At 53.5% G+C, this 20906-nt stretch overlaps 1 protein-coding gene across 3 annotated transcripts in view; it reads left to right on the top strand.

Moving 5' to 3' along the window:
• LOC134359329 (solute carrier organic anion transporter family member 1C1-like) overlaps window positions 1-20906 on the top strand; it is a 110544-nt gene that overhangs the window by 32548 nt on the left and 57090 nt on the right. For all 3 annotated transcript variants that reach the window (XM_063072398.1, XM_063072397.1, XM_063072395.1), the window contains exon 8: window positions 3943-4200. In XM_063072398.1, the coding sequence (XP_062928468.1) occupies window positions 3943-4200 (258 nt within the window). The remainder of the gene's footprint in view (window positions 1-3942; window positions 4201-20906) is intronic.

Raw genomic sequence — 20906 nt, 5'->3', positions numbered from 1 at the left:
CTAGTACCAATTGTTTGGTGACAATGAAGTATAAAGTATTCGTTGACCAGTTTATTAGGTACAGGAGGGCAGTGTATTGTCAAAGAGTGTACAGTATGTGTTACTATATACTATGTTGAGATTTCATTTTCCTGTAGGCACCTATAGGAAAATAAAGTGTACAGTAGAATTTATGATAAACTATACATTAAAGACTAATAAACAACCAGTGCACAAAAGATGACAAATTATGCAGATCAAAAAAAATTGAGAACACGAGTTGTATCGTCTTTGAAATTCAGGCTGTAGCTTGTAGAATTGGCTCAGAGATGAGGTGAGTGAAGTTCCCCATGTAGTTTCAGGAGCCTGATGATCCTGAATCAGGTGGTGTGGGACCTGACGCTCCTGTAGCTTGTAACTGATGGTGATAGTGAAGAATGAGCATGGACTGGATGGCTGGGGTCCTTGGTGTTGCCTGCTGGTGGCAGCACTGCTTGTAAAGGTGCTCAGTGTTGGGAAGGACTTTGCTTGTAATGGACTGGACTGTATCCCACTCTTTCTGTAAATTTTCTATTCCTGTCCATTGGAGTTTCCATACCAGGGCATGATGCAACCAGTTAGTATAGTCTTCACTGTGCATCTGTAGAAATTTATCAAAGTTTTAGCTGACCTACCAAATCTACACAAACTTCTAAGTAAAGGCACTGTCATGCTGCCTGTATGAAGGCACTTACTTTCTGGCTAGAGCCTTCAATATATTCTTTATCATTGGCTACTTCATGGATGGGAAAAACAGAATTAGTGTTCAGTTTGAACCAGTCAGAGCTCAGTTCTCTCACAGCTGCATTAAACTACAATTGTTTCTGATGATTCCATGTTACTTTTAATCTTGCCCAGTGCTATTTATTTTACACATCCTCTGAATGACCCATGGACCGCGTGCACGTACACACAAGGACTGGGGGAGAACGGCTGGGTGGATATACTGACTGCTGCGAGGAGGCAGGGAACAGAACATTTTCACCTGCCCTCTCTCCCCACACCAGGTTCTGAGTCGAGCTGAGCAGACTCGCTCACTGATTCAGTGAGGCTGGCTCTCCACAACTCTACCCATGGCTGCTCTCCAATCAGAGTTGCTTCTTTCCCTTTGTGCCTTCAGGCCAGAGTGGGGCTTGTATTATGGATGGTAGGGCACTAAGGTGTGTAATACAACAGAGAGAAAAGTGGTGTCACAGGTTGATGGTGTTCAAAAAGGCATTTTTGGCACACTACCTTCAGTAAGGGCACTGAGCACAGCAATTGGGACATTGTTGTAGTTATTTAAGTCATTGGTGAGGCTGCTAGGTGGACAACTTAATTGACATGGACCCATTGGAAGGCAGGGCCTGTATGTGCACTATATGACTTGCAGATAGTATGGGTTATGAACAGTTCAGAGGAACTGTTACCATGTTGAAAAAGGGGAGCCTGCCTGCAAAATGCGGGAATCACTCAGCAAGTCAGATAGCTCAGCTGCAAGAGAAACAGTTAATGCTTCAAGCTCTCCCGAAATGGGAAAGAGATAACTGGTCAGTTTAGGTAGCGGGGAGGGCAGTAGGTGGAAAGAATGGAATTTCTGTGACGGGATGGAACAGTGTACGGTAGCTGTTAAGCTCCTTTTGTCTGTGTAATGTGCTGCTAATGTTGTAATGTCAAGGTAAAGTCTCCTCTCGTGCCATCAAAGTTCAAAATAAACTTATTATTAAAGTACATATGTCAGCTTATACAACCCTGAGATTCAATTTCTTGTGGGTATTCACAGTAGATACAAGAAACGCAATGGAATCAATGGAAGACCATACAGAAAATAAAGTTCAATTTCCAATCAAATTCAAGTGTAATTATCCTTCAACCATACATGAATACAGTGGAACAAAACAGCATTTCAAGTACCTGAGCAACATGTCCTGCAAATTGATGGCACAGCTCTTGGCAGTGCGCAGACAAACATGCAAGTAATCCAGCCTGGTATTCCACTGATCGAACAGTGGACGGCAGTACCGACAGGAGAGGCCAGTCCCCAACTGAGCACAGATGCCACGCTACACTGCCTCTGGTGTCTCCTCATCAGGATTGCAGCAGCAGGCAAGCCTGTGGCCCAAGGCCTACTCCTCACTACTACTGAAGCCACACAGCTCCTCCATCTGTCATGCTCCCAAACAAGGGAAATGGGCCTGTGGTAGCCTAATTTATCAATGTTCAACAGGGTCTTGTGATAGCAGGAGAAAGGTCCAAGACAATCACCCATGGTTACACTGCATACTACCATAGCGCACCAGCTCTGATGCCTTCTTGTAGCAGGCAGCAACGCAGTCTGCACCTTGTCCAGCACCTCTAGCAATGAGTGGCTGTCTGATCGGGTAAACCTACAGTATCCAAAGTTCTTGGAGCCCAGCATTGTATTGTGATTGTAAAAAAGACATTTAACAAAGAAATTAACAAAACAAGAATGGACAAATAATGTGCAAAAGGCTACAAACTCTGCAAATACACAAAGGGGGAAAAAACAATAAAGTAAATAATAAATACACCCCCTCCCCCCCCGGTGCCCATCCTCCATCACTTTCTCCCATTATCCACTCTCCTCAATCAGATTACTGCTTCTTCAGCCCTTTATCTTTAACACCCATCACCTCCCAGCTTCTCACTGCATTCTCCTTCCCCTTCACCTGGTTTCACCTATAAATGTTATTCCTTCCCCACTCCTACCACCTTATTCTGGCTTCTTTCCCCTTACTTTTCAGTCCTGATTAAGGGCCTTATTCACTTCCTTAGATGTTGCTTGGCTAGCAGAGTTCATTGAGCATTTTGAGGGTGTTGCTTTGGATTACAAGCCTTTGCAGAATTTCTTGTGTTTAAGTCAAGGTAATGTCCTGTGCTCTTGCCCACTGTGACATGCTTAGCAGACAAGAGTACACAAATGTAAGAGCAAAAGGAATAATGACAGTCAAATCTGGCCAGTCCCCGTACAAAGATGAAGATCAAGTTCTCTATGGTGCCTGTGTTCTAATGGTAATTGCATATTGTGTATGATTGAATCTAATATTTGAAACAAGTCTTTGGCCAGTTCTATTGACTTCAGGTGTCAGGAGTTCCCTACTTTTTTTTTTAATGCCATGGAGCCTTACCATTAACCAAAGTGTCTATAGACCCCAGATTGGAACCCTTGCAAGTCTAGCTCAATGGTTCCAAGTCCGAAACTAGTCCATTTTAGTTGGTATAGTTTAATTGTACACAGGAAATGTAGAATCTTTCCCAGTGATGTGGATGGCAATTTAAAGATATAATTATTACCTTTGATCATAATTAGCAATTGAGTTTTGTCTCCAGTATGCCAATTTACAAGGAGCCAAGCAGGTGAAGAGGGATCACCACCGTTATCCAATTGTTTTTTTTTGTTTCAAGTTGCAGCGTGGAGTATTTCCTTCCAGCCCTTCGAGCCACACTGTCCCAGCGACCCCATGATCCCAATTAACCCTAACCTACTCATGGGACACTTTACAATAACCAATTTACCTACCCCGTACGTTTTTGGACTGTGAGAGGCAACTGGTGCACCCGTGGAAAGCCCACACATTCCACGGGATGGATGTACAGGGACTCCGTATAGAACAGTGCCAGAACTGAGCTCCAAACTCCGGGATGCCCGAGCTGTAATAGCGTTACGGTAACCACTACGCTACCGTGGCACCTGATCTTAACTAATTCTGGCCACAGCGTGAGAATGTGAGGACTTGTCCAATGACATCAACCTTCTGTTCTAATTATTCACTGATTAAATAGCATCATAGGACACAACATCACAGAAACAGGCTCTTTGGCCCATCTAGTCCATGCCAAACTATTATTCTGCCTAGTAGTTATATATTAGTTTCATATGAATTGACCTCAAACGTGACGTGTTCTTGGGCATCTCTTTTACAGGGAGGGTTACAATTACCCCAAAGGATGCAAGATGGGTTGGTGCTTGGTGGCTTGGATTTTTAATTTCTGGAGGAGTTGCCATTCTTGCTGCCACCCCCCTCTTGTTCTTTCCAAGATCTCTAACCAAGGAGTTGAGAAAGAATGAACCGAGCAATACCTGTGAAAAGATGGAATTTATCAAAGAGGATCAGAGCGAAGTTGCAGGAAGTGATACTAACCCAACGGTTACTACAACAAGTAACAACAAGTGCAAACGAGGTATCGTTTTATGTTGCTATGACAAAATCCATTAACTAGTGAATCTACACATAGGATCTTTGAGATGTTTAGTTTTTCAAATGAATGCACTTCCACTTAGGCAAAGTTTTCCATCAGTTTGGGACACTCAGTAGATTCCTACAGCTAATGAAGTTGTTTTGAAGAGGGCACAACCTCAGAACAAAGATGCCTCTTCAGAACAGATGGAGGAATTTCTTAAACCTGAGGGTGTGGAGTTCATTTCCTCAGATGGCTGTGAAGGCCAAGTCATTTGGTATATTTAAAGTGGAGGTTCTTAATTAGTGAGTGTGCCAAAGGATATGGGGCAAAGGCAGGAGAATAGGTTGGAGAGGGAAAATGAATCAGCCATGATGGAATGCAGAACTGACTGAAATCTGCTCCTATGGCTTGTGGTCTTGTGCAGTGCAATCACTATTATAAGCAGAGGAATTCAGCAGACACCTTGTATTTTAAGTTGTAGTGCAAACAGCAGTCATAGAAGTCAGCAAATCATCTCTTTGTAGATAGAAGAAATATTGATCTGTTAAGATCTTCAGATCCAGCTCTAGAAATTGGTGTACAAAATATGCATAGACCCTTATTACCAAGGATGCAGTGGGATTGGAGATAGTAGAAACAAATTTTGCTTTGTTTCTGCCTAGCTTGGGTCAGACCCCATCTGGTGGATTCTGGGCACCAAGGCTCTGACAATGACTAAATAAGGTTAAAAGACAAGGGCACATTGACCACATGCATTCTGAGTTTAGAAGATTAAGAATTGATCCAGTGAGGAATGTGAATTGCAAAAGGATTTGGTACCTGCCCTCTTAGAGAAAAGCCTGTTATGGGTGAAATCAGTAAGTTATCTTTTAGATGTAGAACCATAGAACACTACAGCACAGAAAACAGGCCATTCAGCCATCCTAGTCTGTGCCAAAACATTATTCCGCTAGTCCCTTTGACCTGCATCCAGTCCATAACCCTCCAGACCTCTCCCATCCATGTACCTATCCAATTTATTCTTAAAACTTAAGAGTGAGCCCGCATTTACTACATCAGATAGCAGCTCGTTCCACACTCCCACCACTCTGAGTGAAGTTCCCCCTAATGTTCCCCCTAAACCTTTCCCCTTTCGCCCTAAAGCCATGTCCTCTCATATTTATCTCTCCTAACCTAAGTGGAAAGAGCTGATTCACATTTACTGTTTATATCCCTCAATTTTGTAAACTTATCAAATCTCCCCTCATTCTTCTATGCTCCAAGGAATAAAGTCCTAACCTGTTCAATCTTTCCCTGTAACTCAACTCCTGAAGACCCAGCAACATCCTAGTAAATCTTCTCTGCAGTCTTTCAATCTTACTGATATCCTTCCTAAAGTTAGGTGACCAGAACCGTACACAATACTCCAAATTTGGCCTCACCAATGGCTTACACAACCTCCCCATAACATCCCAACTCCTATACAGGGTAACCAATACTTTGATTTATGAATGCCAGGATGCCAAAAGCCTTCTGTACAACCCCGTCTACCTGTGCCGTCACTTTCAGGGAATTATGCATCTGAACTCCCAGATCTTTTTTCCTCCCCACTCCTCAGTGCCCTACCATTTACTGTGCATGTCCTACCTTGATTTGTCCTTCCAAAATGCAACACTTCATAGTTGTCTGCATTAAATTCCATCTGCCATTTTTTGGCCCACCCCTCCAGTTGGTCCAGATCCCTCTGCAAGCTTTGAAAGCCTTCCTCGCTGTCCACAACGCCTCCAATCTTAGTGTCATCAGCAAACTTGCTGATCCAATTTATCACATTATCATCTAGATCATTGATATAGACAACAAACAACAATGGTCCCAGCACAGATCCTTGAGGCACACCACTAGTCACAGGCCTCCAGTCTGATAAGCAATCATCCACTACCACTCTCTGTCTTCTCCCACACAGCCAATTTCAAATCCAGTTTACAACCTCTCTATGGATACCTAGTGTCTGAACCTTCTGAACTAACCTCCCATGTGGGACCTTGTCAAAGGCTTTACTAAAGTCCATGTAGATAACATTCACAGCCTTTCCTTCATCTACTTTCTTGGTAAACTCCTTGAAAAACTCTACAAGATCCGTTAAATACGATTTACCATGCGCAAAGCTATGCTAACTATCCTTAATCAGCCCTTGGCTGTCCAAATATTTGTATATCCGATCTCTCAGAACACCTTCCAATAATTTACCTACTACTGATGTCAGGCTCACCGGCCTGTAATTACCTGGTTTACTTTTGGAGCCTTTAAACAACAGAACAACATGAGCTACCCTCCAATCCTCCGGCACCATACCCGTGGCTAAGGACATTTTAAATATTTCTGCCAGGGCCCCTGCAATTTCTACATTAGTCTGTCTACCTTTATTCGCTGTAAGGCAGAAAGCACCTCCTCCTCTTTAATCTCTATATGTTCCATGACACTACTGCTTGTTTCCCTTCCTTCCATATACGCTATGCAGTTTCCTGAGTAAACACTGATGCAAAAAATTGTTTAAGATCTCCCCCATCTCATGAGGCTCCACACATAGACGACCACTTTGATCTTCTAGGGGACCAATTTTGTCCCTTATTATCCTTTTACTCTTAATATACTTGTAGAAACCCTTCGGGTTTACCTTCACATTATCTGCCAAAGCAACCTCATGTCTTTTTGCATTCTTGATTTCCTTCTTTAGTAAGTAAGGCATCTGTTAGTCTTGCGAGACCATGGATCTGCGCCTGGAAAGTCTTCACTCTCCAGGGCGCAGGCCTGGGCAAGGTTGTATGGAAGACCGGCAGTTGCCCATGCTGCAAGTCTCCCCTCTCCACGACACTGATGTTGTCTAAGGGAAGGGCAAGGGCCGATACAGCTTGGCACCAGTGTCATTGCAGAGCACTGTGTGTTAAAGTGCCTTGCTCAAGGACACAACACGCTGCCTTGGCTGGGGCCCAAACTCATGACCTTCAGGTCACTAGTCGAATGCCTTAACCACTTGGCCACGTGCAAGTATTTAGTACTTTCTTACATTTTCTATACTCTTCAAGTACCTCATTTGTTCCTTGTTGCCTATACCTGCTATGCACCTCTCTCTTTTTCTTAACTAGATTGCCAATATCCCTTGAAAACCAAGGTTCCCTATGCCTGTTAACTTTGCCTTTAATCCTGGCAGGAACATGCAAACTCTGCACTCTCAAAATTTCGCCTTTGAATGCCTTCCACATACTGAACACATCCTTGCCAGGAAACAACTTATCCCAATCCACCCTTCCTAGATCCTTTCTCATTTCCTCAAAATTGGCCCTTCTCCAATTTGGAACTTTAACTCGAGGACCAGACATATGCTTATCCATAATTAACTTAAAACTAATGACATTATGGTCGCTGGACCTAAAATGTTCGCTTACACATACTTCTGTCACCTGACCTGTCTGGTTCCCTAATAGGAGATCAAGTATTGCCTCCTCTCTCAATGGTACCTCTATATATTGATTTAGAAAAGTTTCCTGAACACATTTGACAAACTCCACGCCATCTAACCCTTTCACAGTGTGGGTGTCCCAGTCAATATGTGGAAAGTTAAAATCCCCTACTATTACAACTTTCTGTTTCTTACATCGGTCTGCTACCTCTCCACAGATTTGCTCCTCCCATTCTCTCTGAGTATTAGTGGTCTATAATACAACCCTATTAGTATGGTCACAACTTTCCCGTTCCTCAGCTCCACCCATATGGCCTCTGTAGACAAGCCCTCCAGGCTGTCCTGTCTACGCACAGCTGTAATATTCTCCGACTAGTAATGCCACTCCTCCCCCTTTCATCCCTCCCCCTCTGTCACGTCTGAAACAACGGACCCCGGGAATATTAAACTGCCAGTCCTGCCCCTCCTGTAACCAAGTCTCACTAATAGCAACAATGTCGTAATCCCATGTGTCAATCCACGCCCTAAACTCATCTGCCTTACCTACAATACTCCTTGCATTGAAATAGATGCACCTGAGAACATTTCTATCATGTACACACCTTTGATTACTGTCCATACATGCAGTCCTCGCATAACCTTAATCCTCCTCCACCTCACTATCTGCTCCAACACTCTGATTCCCCTCCCCCTGCAAATCTAGTTTAAACCCGCCCCCCGAGCAGAACTAGCAAACCTACCCGCAAGGATGTTAGTCCCCCTCCAGTTCAGGTGCAAACTGTCCTGTTGGAACAGGTCCCACCTTCCCTGGAACAAAGCCCAATTGTCTAGAAACATGAAGCCCTCCCTCCTGCACCATCTCCTTAGCCACATATTTAGCTGCATTATCATCCTATTTCCAGCCTCACTAGCACGTGGCACAGGTAGCAGTCCTGAGACTGCATCCCTGGAGGTCCTGTCCTTCAACTTTGCACCTAACTCCCTATACTCTTTTTGCAGGACGACCTCCTCCTCCTTCCTATCCACGTCATTGGTCCCTACATGGACCACGACATCTGGCTGCTCACCCTCCCTCCTGAGAAACTGAGAACTTGATCCGAGATATCGTGGACCCTGGCACTAAGGAGGCAACAGACCATCCAGGATTCTCGATCTCTCCCCCAGAACCTCTTATCTGTCCCCGTAAATATCAAATCCCCTATCACTACAGCTCTCCTCTTTTCCCTCCTTCCTTTCTGAGCTGAGGGTTTAGTCTCAGTGCCAGAGACATGACCACTACAACTTGTCCCTGGTAGGTCATCCCCACCAACAGTATCCAAAACAGTATACATTGATGGGAATGGCCACAGAGGTGCTCTGCTCATTCTGTCTACTCCCCTTCCCTCTCCTGACAAGTCACCCAGCTTCCTGCCTCCTGACTTTTAGGGGTGACTATCTCCCTGAATCTCCTGTCTATTTCTGCCTCTGCCTCACAAATGATCCAAAGTTCATCCAGCTCCAGCTCCAGTTCCCTACCTCGGTTTGTCAGGAGCTGCAGCTGGATGCACCTTTCACAGGTGTAGTCATCAGGGACAATTGTGCTGTCCCTGACTTCCCACATACTGCATACAGAGCACTCAACTGCCCTAACTGCTGCCTCCATTACCTACTCCTAAGTTAATTAAATTAATTAAAGGAACTTACCCAGCCTTACCTCACTGGGAGCAGGCTCATCCTTGGCCTCTGTTCACCGAAGCCTCAAAGCTCCACTTCTACCCTGAACCACTCTTACACTGACTGCTCCTCACTGGCCACTCCCCTTCCTCTATTTGCGGCAGTTTAGACGCATCTAGGTGTATTACTGCCCTCTCCAGGACGTATAATTATAGAAATTCAAGGAACTCAAATTCTCAAATATGACCTAGTCTCACGTATAAACTGTCACATGGTTTCCAAATAATTGCATTGCCTCAAATCACATTAATTTCATTTGAATCATTTGTAAAACTAAAAGCTTCTTGTTTGAGCATATTCGTTATCGCATCTTAACATTTAAAATTGCTGTTTTCCAAGTCTATTTGCTATTTCCAAGTTTTCCTTTTCTTGAATCAAAGCCTGTAGTTATTTATTGAGGTCTTGAAGTTCTTCCTCAGTTGTTTCCATTTTATAATCCAAATGTAGATAATTTACTTTGCAACAAATTCCTTTTTCCTTTTGTAACTTTGGAATAAGTTCCCCATTCAGCGTATCTTTGACTGCTTCCCACCTAAGCCCTGTAATACCAAGATATTTTTCTGCAGACTTGACTATAATTATAATTTTTTTGGTTCTTTTGTCTGTTTGTGCTGAACAGTTAATTGCATCTACCATAAACAGTATGAAATCCTCCTTACTCATAATTAATGTATCCTTATTTATCATATTACAGCCCTCACAGTTCATCAGTTTATTATTCCCTGTATTTGTTTGCTTGATGGCCTTTTTTCCAGCAAGTGTTTTCACTGCCTCTACGTAACTGATCCCTTGAGTTACTTTTACATATTGTATCTCAGTTTCTTTCTTGCTAATAACGCACCCTTTATAAGCTGCACTGTTCCTCGCCACAATTGCAGTATTTCCGCCTAGCTCCCGCCTCACATTTCCTGTATTCCTGTTCTTCAGCACATTTTCCACATCTTTGTTTGCCTCTGCAGACCGTCACAATATGTCCAAATTTCTGACATTTAAAGCGTCTTAAAGGCAGTGGTATATATATTTTGACCTCATAACACATATACCCTAAATAAACTTTAGTCAGCAATCTCTCTTCCTCAAAGTTAATCATAACCAATAACCTATCACACTTTTTCCTGTTTCTTGTAGCTTTCAAATGTTTGGCCTCAATTTTTTCTCCTTTTATGTTCTATTTAATCTCATCCATGGTAACTTTTGTTAGTATTCCCGAAATAACACCTCCAGTCCACTTGCTATTGTTGGGTATTGAGCATTATACATTTTTGCCATTTATTTCATTTAATCTTATCACTTTGCCTTGTTGAGCACTATCCCAAAAAAATCAATAATAGCGATCCATATCATAAAATCTTTGCTCTTTTGACTTCACCTATAAATTTGTTGATTATCTTCATCAAATGAATCAGGTTCCATTCACCAAAAGACACTCTGTCTTTGCTCAGTTTTATAATTGCTTTAATCTCATCTTCTTTGTTGTTTTGCTATCCTATTTTGTTTGTCTCCTGACTCCTGAGTTTGACATTTCATACCTGTTTTCTTTTCTTACTATTTCCACCCAATCCTTTTTCACACCCACGTCCATCTCTAACTCACTTCCACTATCCGTCAACCAGCAGCTCATCCTGCGGGATATTCTGTTTATCAACTCAGCAGATGTGGCCTCTCTACTCGTCTCCTCTTCAGCAGTTCCAGCCACAATCGGTACTCCGGTTGGGCTCAAATCGGTGATGAAAACAAGCAACATTATTGCCCTCCGTTCCTCACTGCCCACAACATGCAGGCTCAGTACTCCACAATTCAGCTCTATTCGTTCAATTCACCTCTCATTTACCAACTAACACACTCAACTTTGTCCCACCTGAGTCAAATTCAGCCGCTTTCAAACTCAACTCCAACTAACTCCAACCAACTCCGCCCCGCCTCAACTCCGCCCCGCCTCTCCACGCCACGCCACTCCACTGCAACCCGCTCCATCCCAACCCTCTCCCACTCCGCTCCGACCCACTCCACTCCATCCCACTCTCACCACCACTCCACTCCGACCCGCTTCCACTCCGACCTGCTGCCACCCCACGCCATCCCGACCCTCTCCCACTCCGCTCCATCCCGCTTCATCCGACTCCACTCCATTCCACTCTCACCACCACACTTCTCCAACCCACTCCCACTCCAACGCACTCCCACTCCAACCCACTCCCTCTCTCCCCCTCCCCCCCTCCCCCCCTCTCCCCCCCTCCTGCCCCGCTCCAACACCAAACCACTCCCACTCCGCGCCTCTCCATCCCCCCTCTCCATCCCCCCTCTCCATCCCCCCTCTCCATCCCCCCTCTCCATCCCCCCTCTCCATCCCCCCTCTCCATCCCCCCTCTCCATCCCCCCTCTCCATCCCCCCTCTCCATCTCCCACACCAATCCTCTCCCTCTCCCTCTCCCTCTCCCGGTCCCACACCAACCCGCTCCCACTCTGCGCCACTCTCACACCTCCCACCCAACTCCCACTCCAACCCGCTCCATCCCAACCCTTTCCCACTCTGCTCCGACCCACTCCACTCCATCCCACTCTCACCACCACTCCACTCCATCCCACTCTCACCACCACTCCACTCCATCCCACTCTCACCACCACTCCACTCCGACCCACTCCACTCCATCCCACTCTCACCACCACTCCACTCCGACCCACTCCCACTCCGACCTGCTGCCACCCACGCCATCCCGACCCTCTCCCACTCCGCTCCATCCCGCTTCATCCGACTCCACTCCATTCCACTCTCACCACCACACTTCTCCAACCCACTCCCACTCCAACCCACTCCCTCTCCAGCCCTCTCCAACCCACTCCAACGCTGCTCCGCTCCCACACTCGCCCCCCCACTCCAGCCCCGCTCTCCAGCCCCGCTCGCCCGCCCCGCTCCAACGCCAACCCACTCCCACTCCGCGCCTCTCCAACTCCTCTCCGCCCCCCCTCTCCGCCCCCCTCTCCGCCCCCCACACCAACCACTCCCACTCCCACTCCCACTCCCACTCCCACTCGACGCCACTCTCACACCTCCCACCCAACTCCCACTCCAACCCGTTCCATCCCAACCATCTCCCACTCCGCGCCACCCCCACCCCTCGCCAACCCACTCCCATGCCACTCCCACCCAACTCCACGCCACTCTCACACCTCCTACCCAACTCCCTCACCAACCCACTCCAACCCAACCCACTCCAACCCAACCCACGCCAACCCAACCCACTCCAACCCAACCCACTCCAACCCAACCCTCTCCCGCTCCACTCCATCCCGCTCCACTCCATCCCGCTCCACTCCATCCCGCTCCACTCCATCCCGCTCCAACCCACTCCACTACAACCCACTCCACCCCACTCCACTACAACCCACTCCACTCCATCCCACTCCCAATCCGACCCGCTACCACCCCACACCGCTCCGTCCCGACCCGCTCCGTCCCACTCTCACCACCACTCCCACCCCACGTCAACCCCGCTCCCACCCCGCTCCACTCCGCTCCGACCCACCCCCACTCCGCTCCGACCCACCCCCACTCCAACTCCAACCCCAGTCCACTCCAAGTCAACCCCACTTCCTCCCACCCCAACCGACTCCACTCCGCTCCGACCAACTCCACTCCGCTCCTACCCACTCCCACTCCGACCCACCCCACTCTGACCCCACTCCTCTCCAAGCCAACCCCACTCCCACCGACCCGCTCCCGCTCTGACCCGCTCCCACTCCGACCCACCCCTCTCCAACCCACTCCACTCCGCTCCGACCCACCCGCACTCCGCTCCGATCCACCCGCACTCCGCTCCGATCCAACCCCACTCCACTCCAAGTCAACCCCACTTCCTCCCACCCCAACCGACTCCACTCCGCTCCGACCGACTCCACTCCGCTCCCACCCACTCCCACTCCGACCCACCCCACTCTGACCCCACTGCTCTCCAAGCCAACCCCGCTCCGACCCGCTCCCACTCCAACCCACCCGACTCCAACCCCACTCCCTCCCACCCTGACCGACTCCACTCTGCTCCGACCCGCTCCCACTCCGATCCGACCCCACTCGACCCCACTCCACTCCAAGTCAACCCCACTTCCTCTCACCCCAACCAACTCCACTCCGCTCCCACCCACTCCCACTCCGACCCCACTGCTCTCCAACCCAACCCCACTCCCACCAACCCACTCCGCTCCGACCCGCTCCCACTCCGCTCCGACCCCACTCCACTCCAAGTCAACCAAACTTCCTCTCACCCCAACCAACTCCACTCCGCTCCGACCGACTCCACTCCGCTCCCACCCACTCCCACTCCGACCCACCCCACTCTGACCCCACTGCTCTCCAACCCAACCCCACTCCCACCAACCCACTCCGCTCCGACCCGCTCCCACTCCGCTCCGACCCGTTCCCGCTCCCGACCCGCTCCGACTCCGCTCCGACCAGCTCCGACTCCAACCCTACTCGACTCCACTCCAAACCCACTCCACTCCAAGTCAACCCCACTTCCTCCCACCCCAACCGACTCCACCCCGCTCCTTCCCACTCCCACCCCGCTCCGACCCACTCCCACTCTGAGCCACCACACTCCAGCTCCAATCCCGCTCCAACTCCACTCCTCTCCACGCCAACTCCACTCCATCCTCTCGCCACGCCACTCCAACCAACTCCACGCCACTCACACCTCCCAACCAACTCCCACACCACGCCGACCCACCCCTCTCCACGCCGACCCACCCCTCTCCGACCCCTCTCCCCACTCCACACCTCCCACTCCACACCTCCCACTCCACACCTCCCACTCCACACCTCCCACTCCACACCTCCCACCCAACTCCCACACCAACCCGCTTCATCCCAACCCTCTCCCACTCCGCGCCACTCCAACCCTCTCCGCGCCCCTCTCCGACCTCCCACACCAAGCCACTCCCACCCAACTCCCACCCAACTCCCACCCACTCCGCGCCACTCTCTCACCTCCCACCCAACTCCCACACCAACCCGCTCCATCCCAACCCTCTCCCACTCCGCGCCACTCCCACCCACTCCGCACCCCTCTCCGCGCCCCTCTCCGACCTCCCACACCAAGTCACTCTCACACCAAGCCACTCTCACACCTCCACCCACTCCGCGCCACTCTCACACCTCCCACCAAACTCCCACACCAACCCACTCCATCCCAACCCTCTCCCACTCCGCTCCATCCTGCTCCAACCCACTCCACTCCATCCCACTCCACTCCGACCCACTCCCAATCTGACCCGCTACCACCCCACGCCGCTCTGACCCGCTCCGTCCCGACCTGCTCCGTCCCACTCCTTTCCACTCCACTCCCTCCCACTCCGACCAACTCCACTCCGCTCCGACCCAACCCCACTCCACTCCAAGTCAACCCCACCTCCTCCCACCCCAACTGACTCCACTCTGCTCCGAACAACTCCACTCCGCTCCCACCCACTCCCACTCCGACCCACCCCACTCTGACCCCACTGATCTCCAAGCCAACCCCACTCCCACCGACCCGCTCCGACTCTCTCCAACCCACCCCTCTCCAACCTACTCCAGCCTACTCCAACCCACTCCACTCCAAGCAAACCCCACTCCCACCCACCCCGACCGACTCCACTCCGCTCCGACCCGCTCCCAGTCCGTTCCCACTCCACCTCTCCAACCTACTCCAACCCACTCCACTCCAAGCCAACCCCACTCCCACCCACCCCGACCGACTCCACTCCGCTCCGACCCACTCCCACTCCGACCCACCCCACTCTGACCCCACTGCTCTCCAAGCCAACCCCACTCCCACCGACCCATTCTGCTCCGACCCGCTCCCACTCCGCTCCGACCCGCTCCCACTCCAACCCCACCCGACCCCTCTCCAAACCCACCCCTCTCCAAGTCAACCCCTCTCCAAGTCAACCCCTCTCCAAGTCAACCCCTCTCCAAGTCAACCCCACTTCCTCCCACCCCAACCGTCTCCACTCCGCTCCGACCCACTCCCACTCTGCTCCGACCCACTCCCACTCTGAGCCACCACACTCCAACTCCACCCTGCTCCAACCCCTCTCCAACTCCACTCCTCTCCACGCCAACTCCACTCCATCCTCTCGCCACGCCACTCCAACCAACTCCACTCCAACTCCACGCCACTCACACCTCCCACCCAACTCCCTCTCCACGCCAACCCACCCCTCTCCACTAAACCGCAACCCACTCCCACTCCATCACACTGCAACCCCGCCCCACTCCACCCCTCCCTGACCCGACCCACACCGCACCAAGACAATCCCGACCCACTCCACTCCCGACCCACTCCGCTTCGCTCCCGCTCCAATCTGCTCCAACCCCACTCCACTCCGCTCCCACCCTACCCCACTTCACCCTACCCCACTTCACCCTACCCCACCCCACTCCGCTCCATCCCACTCTCACCACCCCTCCACTCTCACCACCCCTCCACTCCGACACGCTCCCACTCCGACCCGCTGCCACCCCACACCGCTCTGACCCACGCCATCCCGACCCTCTCCCACGCCGCTCCATCCGACTCCACTCCATCCCAGTCTCACCACCACACTTCTCCAACCCACTCCCACTCCGACCCACTCCCACTGCGACCCACTAAACCCCAACCCACTCCCACTCCCACTCCGACCCACTAAACCCCAACCCACTCCCACTCCGACCCACTCCTGCTCCGACCCACTAAACCCCAACCCACTCCCACTCCCACTCCGACCCACTCCCACTCCGACCCACTAAACGCCAACCCACTCCCACTCCCACTCCGACCCACTAAACCCCAACCCACTCCCACTCCGACCCACTCCCACTCCGACCCACTCCCACTCCGACCCACTCCCACTCCCACTCCGACCCACTCCACCCCAACCCGACCCACACCGCACCAAGACAATCCCGACAAACTGCGCTCCCGACCCGCTCCACTCCCGCTCCACTCCAGCCCGCTCCACGCCACGCCAGCCCACGCCAACCCCACTCCCTCCCACACCGACCGACTCCACTCCGCTCCGACCCACCCCCACTCCAACTCCAACCCCACTCCACTCCAAGTCAACCCCACTTCCTCCCACCCCAACCGACTGCGCTCCGCTCCGACCAACTCCACTCCGCTCCCACCCACTCCCACTCCGACCCACCCCACTCTGACCCCACTGCTCTCCAAGCCAACCCCACTCCCACCGACCCACTCCAACCCTCTCCACTCCGACCCCATCCCTCTCCCTCTCCACTCCAACCCCATCCCTCTTCCACCCCACTCCCACCCCATCCCTCTCCAACCCACCCCTCTCCAACCTACTCCAACCCAAGCCAACCCCACTCCCTCCCACCCCGACCGACTCCACTCTGCTCTGACCCACTCCCACTCCACTCCGACCCACCCCCACTCCAACTCCAACCCCACTCCACTCCAAGACAACCCCTCTCCAAGTCAACCCCACTTCCTCCCACCCCAACTGACTCCACTCCGCTCCGACCAACTCCACTCCACTCCCACCCACTCCCACTCCGACCCACCCCACTCTGACCCCACTGCTCTCCAAGCCAACCCCACTCCCACCGACCCACTCCAACCCTCTCCACTCCGACCCCATCCCTCTCCCTCTCCACTCCAACCCCATCCCTCTTCCACCCCACTCCCACCCCATCCCTCTCCAACCCACCCCTCTCCAACCTACTCCAACCCAAGCCAACCCCACTCCCTCCCACCCCGACCGACTCCACTCTGCTCTGACCCACTCCCACTCCACTCCGACCCACCCCCACTCCAACTCCAACCCCACTCCACTCCAAGACAACCCCTCTCCAAGTCAACCCCACTTCCTCCCACCCCAACCGACTCCACTCCGCTCCGACCCACTCCCACGCCACTCTGACCCACCTTCACTCCAACTCCAACCCCACTCCACTCCAAGACAACCCCTCTCCAAGTCAACCCCACTTCCTCCCACCCCAACCGACTCCACTCCGCTCCGACCAACTCCACTCCACTCCCACCCACTCCCACTCCGACCCACCCCACTCTGACCCCACTGCTCTCCAAGCCAACCCCACTCCCACCAACCCACTCCGCTCCGACCCGCTCCCACTCCACTCCCACTCCACTCCAACCCAAACCCACTCCCTCCCGCTCCGACCCACTCCCTCCCGCTCCGACCCACTCCCTCCCGCTCCGACCCACTCCCTCCCGCTCCGACCCACTCCCACTCCGCTCCGACCCACTCCCACTCCACTCTCACTCCACTCCGACCCAGCCCCACTCCACTCCAAGTCAACCCCACTCCCACTCCACCCAACTCCAACCCCACTCCACCCAACTCCAACCCCACTCCACGTCAACCCCACTTCCTCCCACCCCAACCGACTCCACTCCGCTCCGACCAACTCCACTCCACTCCCACCCACTCCCACTCCGACCCACCCCACTCTGACCCCACTGCTCTCCAAGCCAACCCCACTCCCACCAACCCGCTCCCACTCCGCTCCGACCCGCTCCCACTCCGCTCCGACCCACCCCACTCCAACCTACTCCAACCCAACCCCACTCCCTCCCGCTCCGACCCACTCCCTCCCGCTCCGACCCACTCCAACCCCACCCCACCCCACTCCAACCCCACCCCACCCCACTCCAACCCCACCCCACCCCAAGTCAACCCCACTCCCACTCCACCCAACCCCACTCCCACTCCACCCAACTCCAAGTCAACCCCACTTCCTCCCACCCCAACCGACTCCACTCCGCTCCGACCAACTCCACTCCACTCCCACCCACTCCCACTCCGACCCACCCCACTCTGACCCCACTGCTCTCCAAGCCAACCCCACTCCCACCAACCCACTCCGCTCCCACTCCACTCCGACCCAGCCCCACTCCAAGTCAACCCCACTCCCACTCGAAGTAAACCCCACTCCCACTCCACCCAACCCCACTCCCACTCCACCCAACTCCAAGTCAACCCCACCCCAAGCCAACCCAACTTCCTCCCACCCCAACCGACTCCACTCCGCTCCGACCCCACTCCCGCTCCGACCCCACTCCCGCTCCGACCCCACTCCCGCTCCGACCCCACTCCTCTCCGAGCCAAGCCCACTCCAGCTCCAGCCCACTCCACACCACTCTCACGCCTCCCACCCAACTCCCACACCACGCCAACCCACTCCTCTCCACGCCAACCCACTCCTCTCCACGCCACTGCAACCCACTCCAACCCGCTCCAACCCAACCCACTCCACTGCGACCGACTCCACTCCGCTCCGACCCACTCCACTCCGCTCCGACCCACCCCCACCCCCACTCCGACCCACTAAACCGCAACCCACTCCCACTCCATCAGACTCCATCACAATCCAACCCCACCCCATTCCACCGCTCTCTGACCCGACCCACTCCACCCCACCCCACCCCGACCCACTCCACCCCACCCCACCCCACACCACTCCAAGACAATCCCGACACTCCACTCCCGAACCGCTCCAACCCCTCCACTCCACGCCGCTCCAGCCCACCCCGCTCCACGCCACCCCACTCCTACCCCTCACCAACCCACTCCACACCACTCCTAGCCACCCCACTCCCACCCCTCACCAACCCACTCCTTTCCAACTCTACTCCAACCCACTCCACGCCACTCCAACTCCACTCCAACCCACTCCACGCCACTCTCACACCTCCCACCCAACTCCCGCACCGACCCACTCCTCTCCGCGCCAACCCACTCCTCTCCAAGTCAATCTCACCCCCTCCCACTCCAACCCATCCCTACCCCCACTCCGACCAACTAAACCCCGACCCACTCCCACTCCATCACACTCCAACCCCACCCCTCTCTGACCCGACCCACTCCACCACACCCCACCCCGACCCACACCACTCCAAGACAATCCCGACAAACTCCACTCCCGACCCACCCCACCACACTCCACCCAACTCCCACGCCACCCCACTGCAACCCCTCTCCAACCCACCCCTCTCCAACCTACTCCACTTCAAGCCAACCCCACTCCCTCCCACCCCGACCCACTCCCCCCCACCCCGACCCACGCCCACTCCGCTCCGACTCCACCCCCACTTCCTCCCACCCCGACCGACTCCCACTCGGCTCCCACCCACTCCCACTTCGACCCACCCCACTCCGACCCCACTCCTCTCCAAGCCAACCCCACTCCAGCTGCACCCCACTCCAGCTCCAACTCCAACCAACTCCGCTCCAACCCACTCCCGCTCCAACCTGCTCCACTCCCACACTACGCCAACCCACTCCTCTCCACTCCACGCCACTCCAACCAACTCCACGCCACGCCACTTCAACCAATGCCACTCCATGCCACTCTCACACCTCCCACCCAACTCCCACGCCTCTCCAACCCACTCCACGCCTCTCCAAGTCAACCCCACCCCTAGCCAACCTCACTCCCTCCCACCCCGACCAACTCTACTCTGCTCCGACCCACACCCACTCCGCTCCACTCCGACCCACCCCGCTCTGACCCACCCCGCTCCAGCTCCAGCTCCAGCTCCAGCTCCAGCTCCAACCCCAACCCCAACCGACTCCACTCCGCTCTGAACCATTCCCACTCCGCTCCCACCCACTCCCACTTCGACCAACTCCTCTCCAAGCCAACCACACCAACACACTCCAGCTCCAACACACTCCAGCTCCAACCCCAACCCACTCCACTCCCACCCCACGCCAAGTCAACCTACGCCACGCCAACCCACTCCTCTCTTCACGCCACGCCACTCCTCTCCACTCCACGCCACGCCACTGCAACCCACTCCTTTCTGCTCCATCCCAACCCGCTCCATCCCACTCTCACCACCACTCCACTCCGACCCACTGCCACTCCACTCCGACCCGCTCCCACCCCATCCGACTCCGCTCCATCCGACTCCCGCTCCCCACCACCCCACTCCGACCCACTAAACCGCAACCCACTCCCACTCCATCACACTCCAACCCCGCCCCACTCCACCCCTCTCTGACCCGACCCACTCCACCCCACCCCAACCCACACCGCACCAAGACAATCTCGACAAACTACACTCCATTCCCGCTCCGCTCCACTCCCGCTCCGCTCCCACCCCAACCAACTCCACCCCAACTCTCTCCACGCCACTCCAACCCACTCCACACCACTCTCACACCTCCCACCCAACTCCCACACCACGCCAACCCGCTCCTCTCCGCTCGACGCCGCTCCATCCCACTCTCACCACCACTCCACTCCGACCCGCTGCCACCCCACACCGCTCCGACCAGCTCCATCCCGACCTGCTCCATCCCGACCCTCTCCCTCTCCGCTCCATCCCGCTCCATCCGACTCCAACCATCCCACTCTCACCACCACACTTCTCCAACCCACTCCCACTCCCACTCCAAACCACGCCAACCTACTCCTCTCCAACCCAACCCAACCCCACCCCAAGCCAACCCTACTCCCTCCCACTCTGACCCAACCCCACTCCGACCCACTAAACCCCACCCACTCCCACTCCATCACACTCCAACCCCGCCTCACTCCGCCCCTCTC

The sequence above is a fragment of the Mobula hypostoma genome, chromosome 20, assembly GCF_963921235.1.
Source record: "Mobula hypostoma chromosome 20, sMobHyp1.1, whole genome shotgun sequence".
NCBI lineage: Eukaryota > Metazoa > Chordata > Chondrichthyes > Myliobatiformes > Myliobatidae > Mobula > Mobula hypostoma.
The sequence above is the reverse complement of the archived record's forward strand: the minus strand, read 5'-3'. Positions and strand labels throughout refer to the sequence as shown.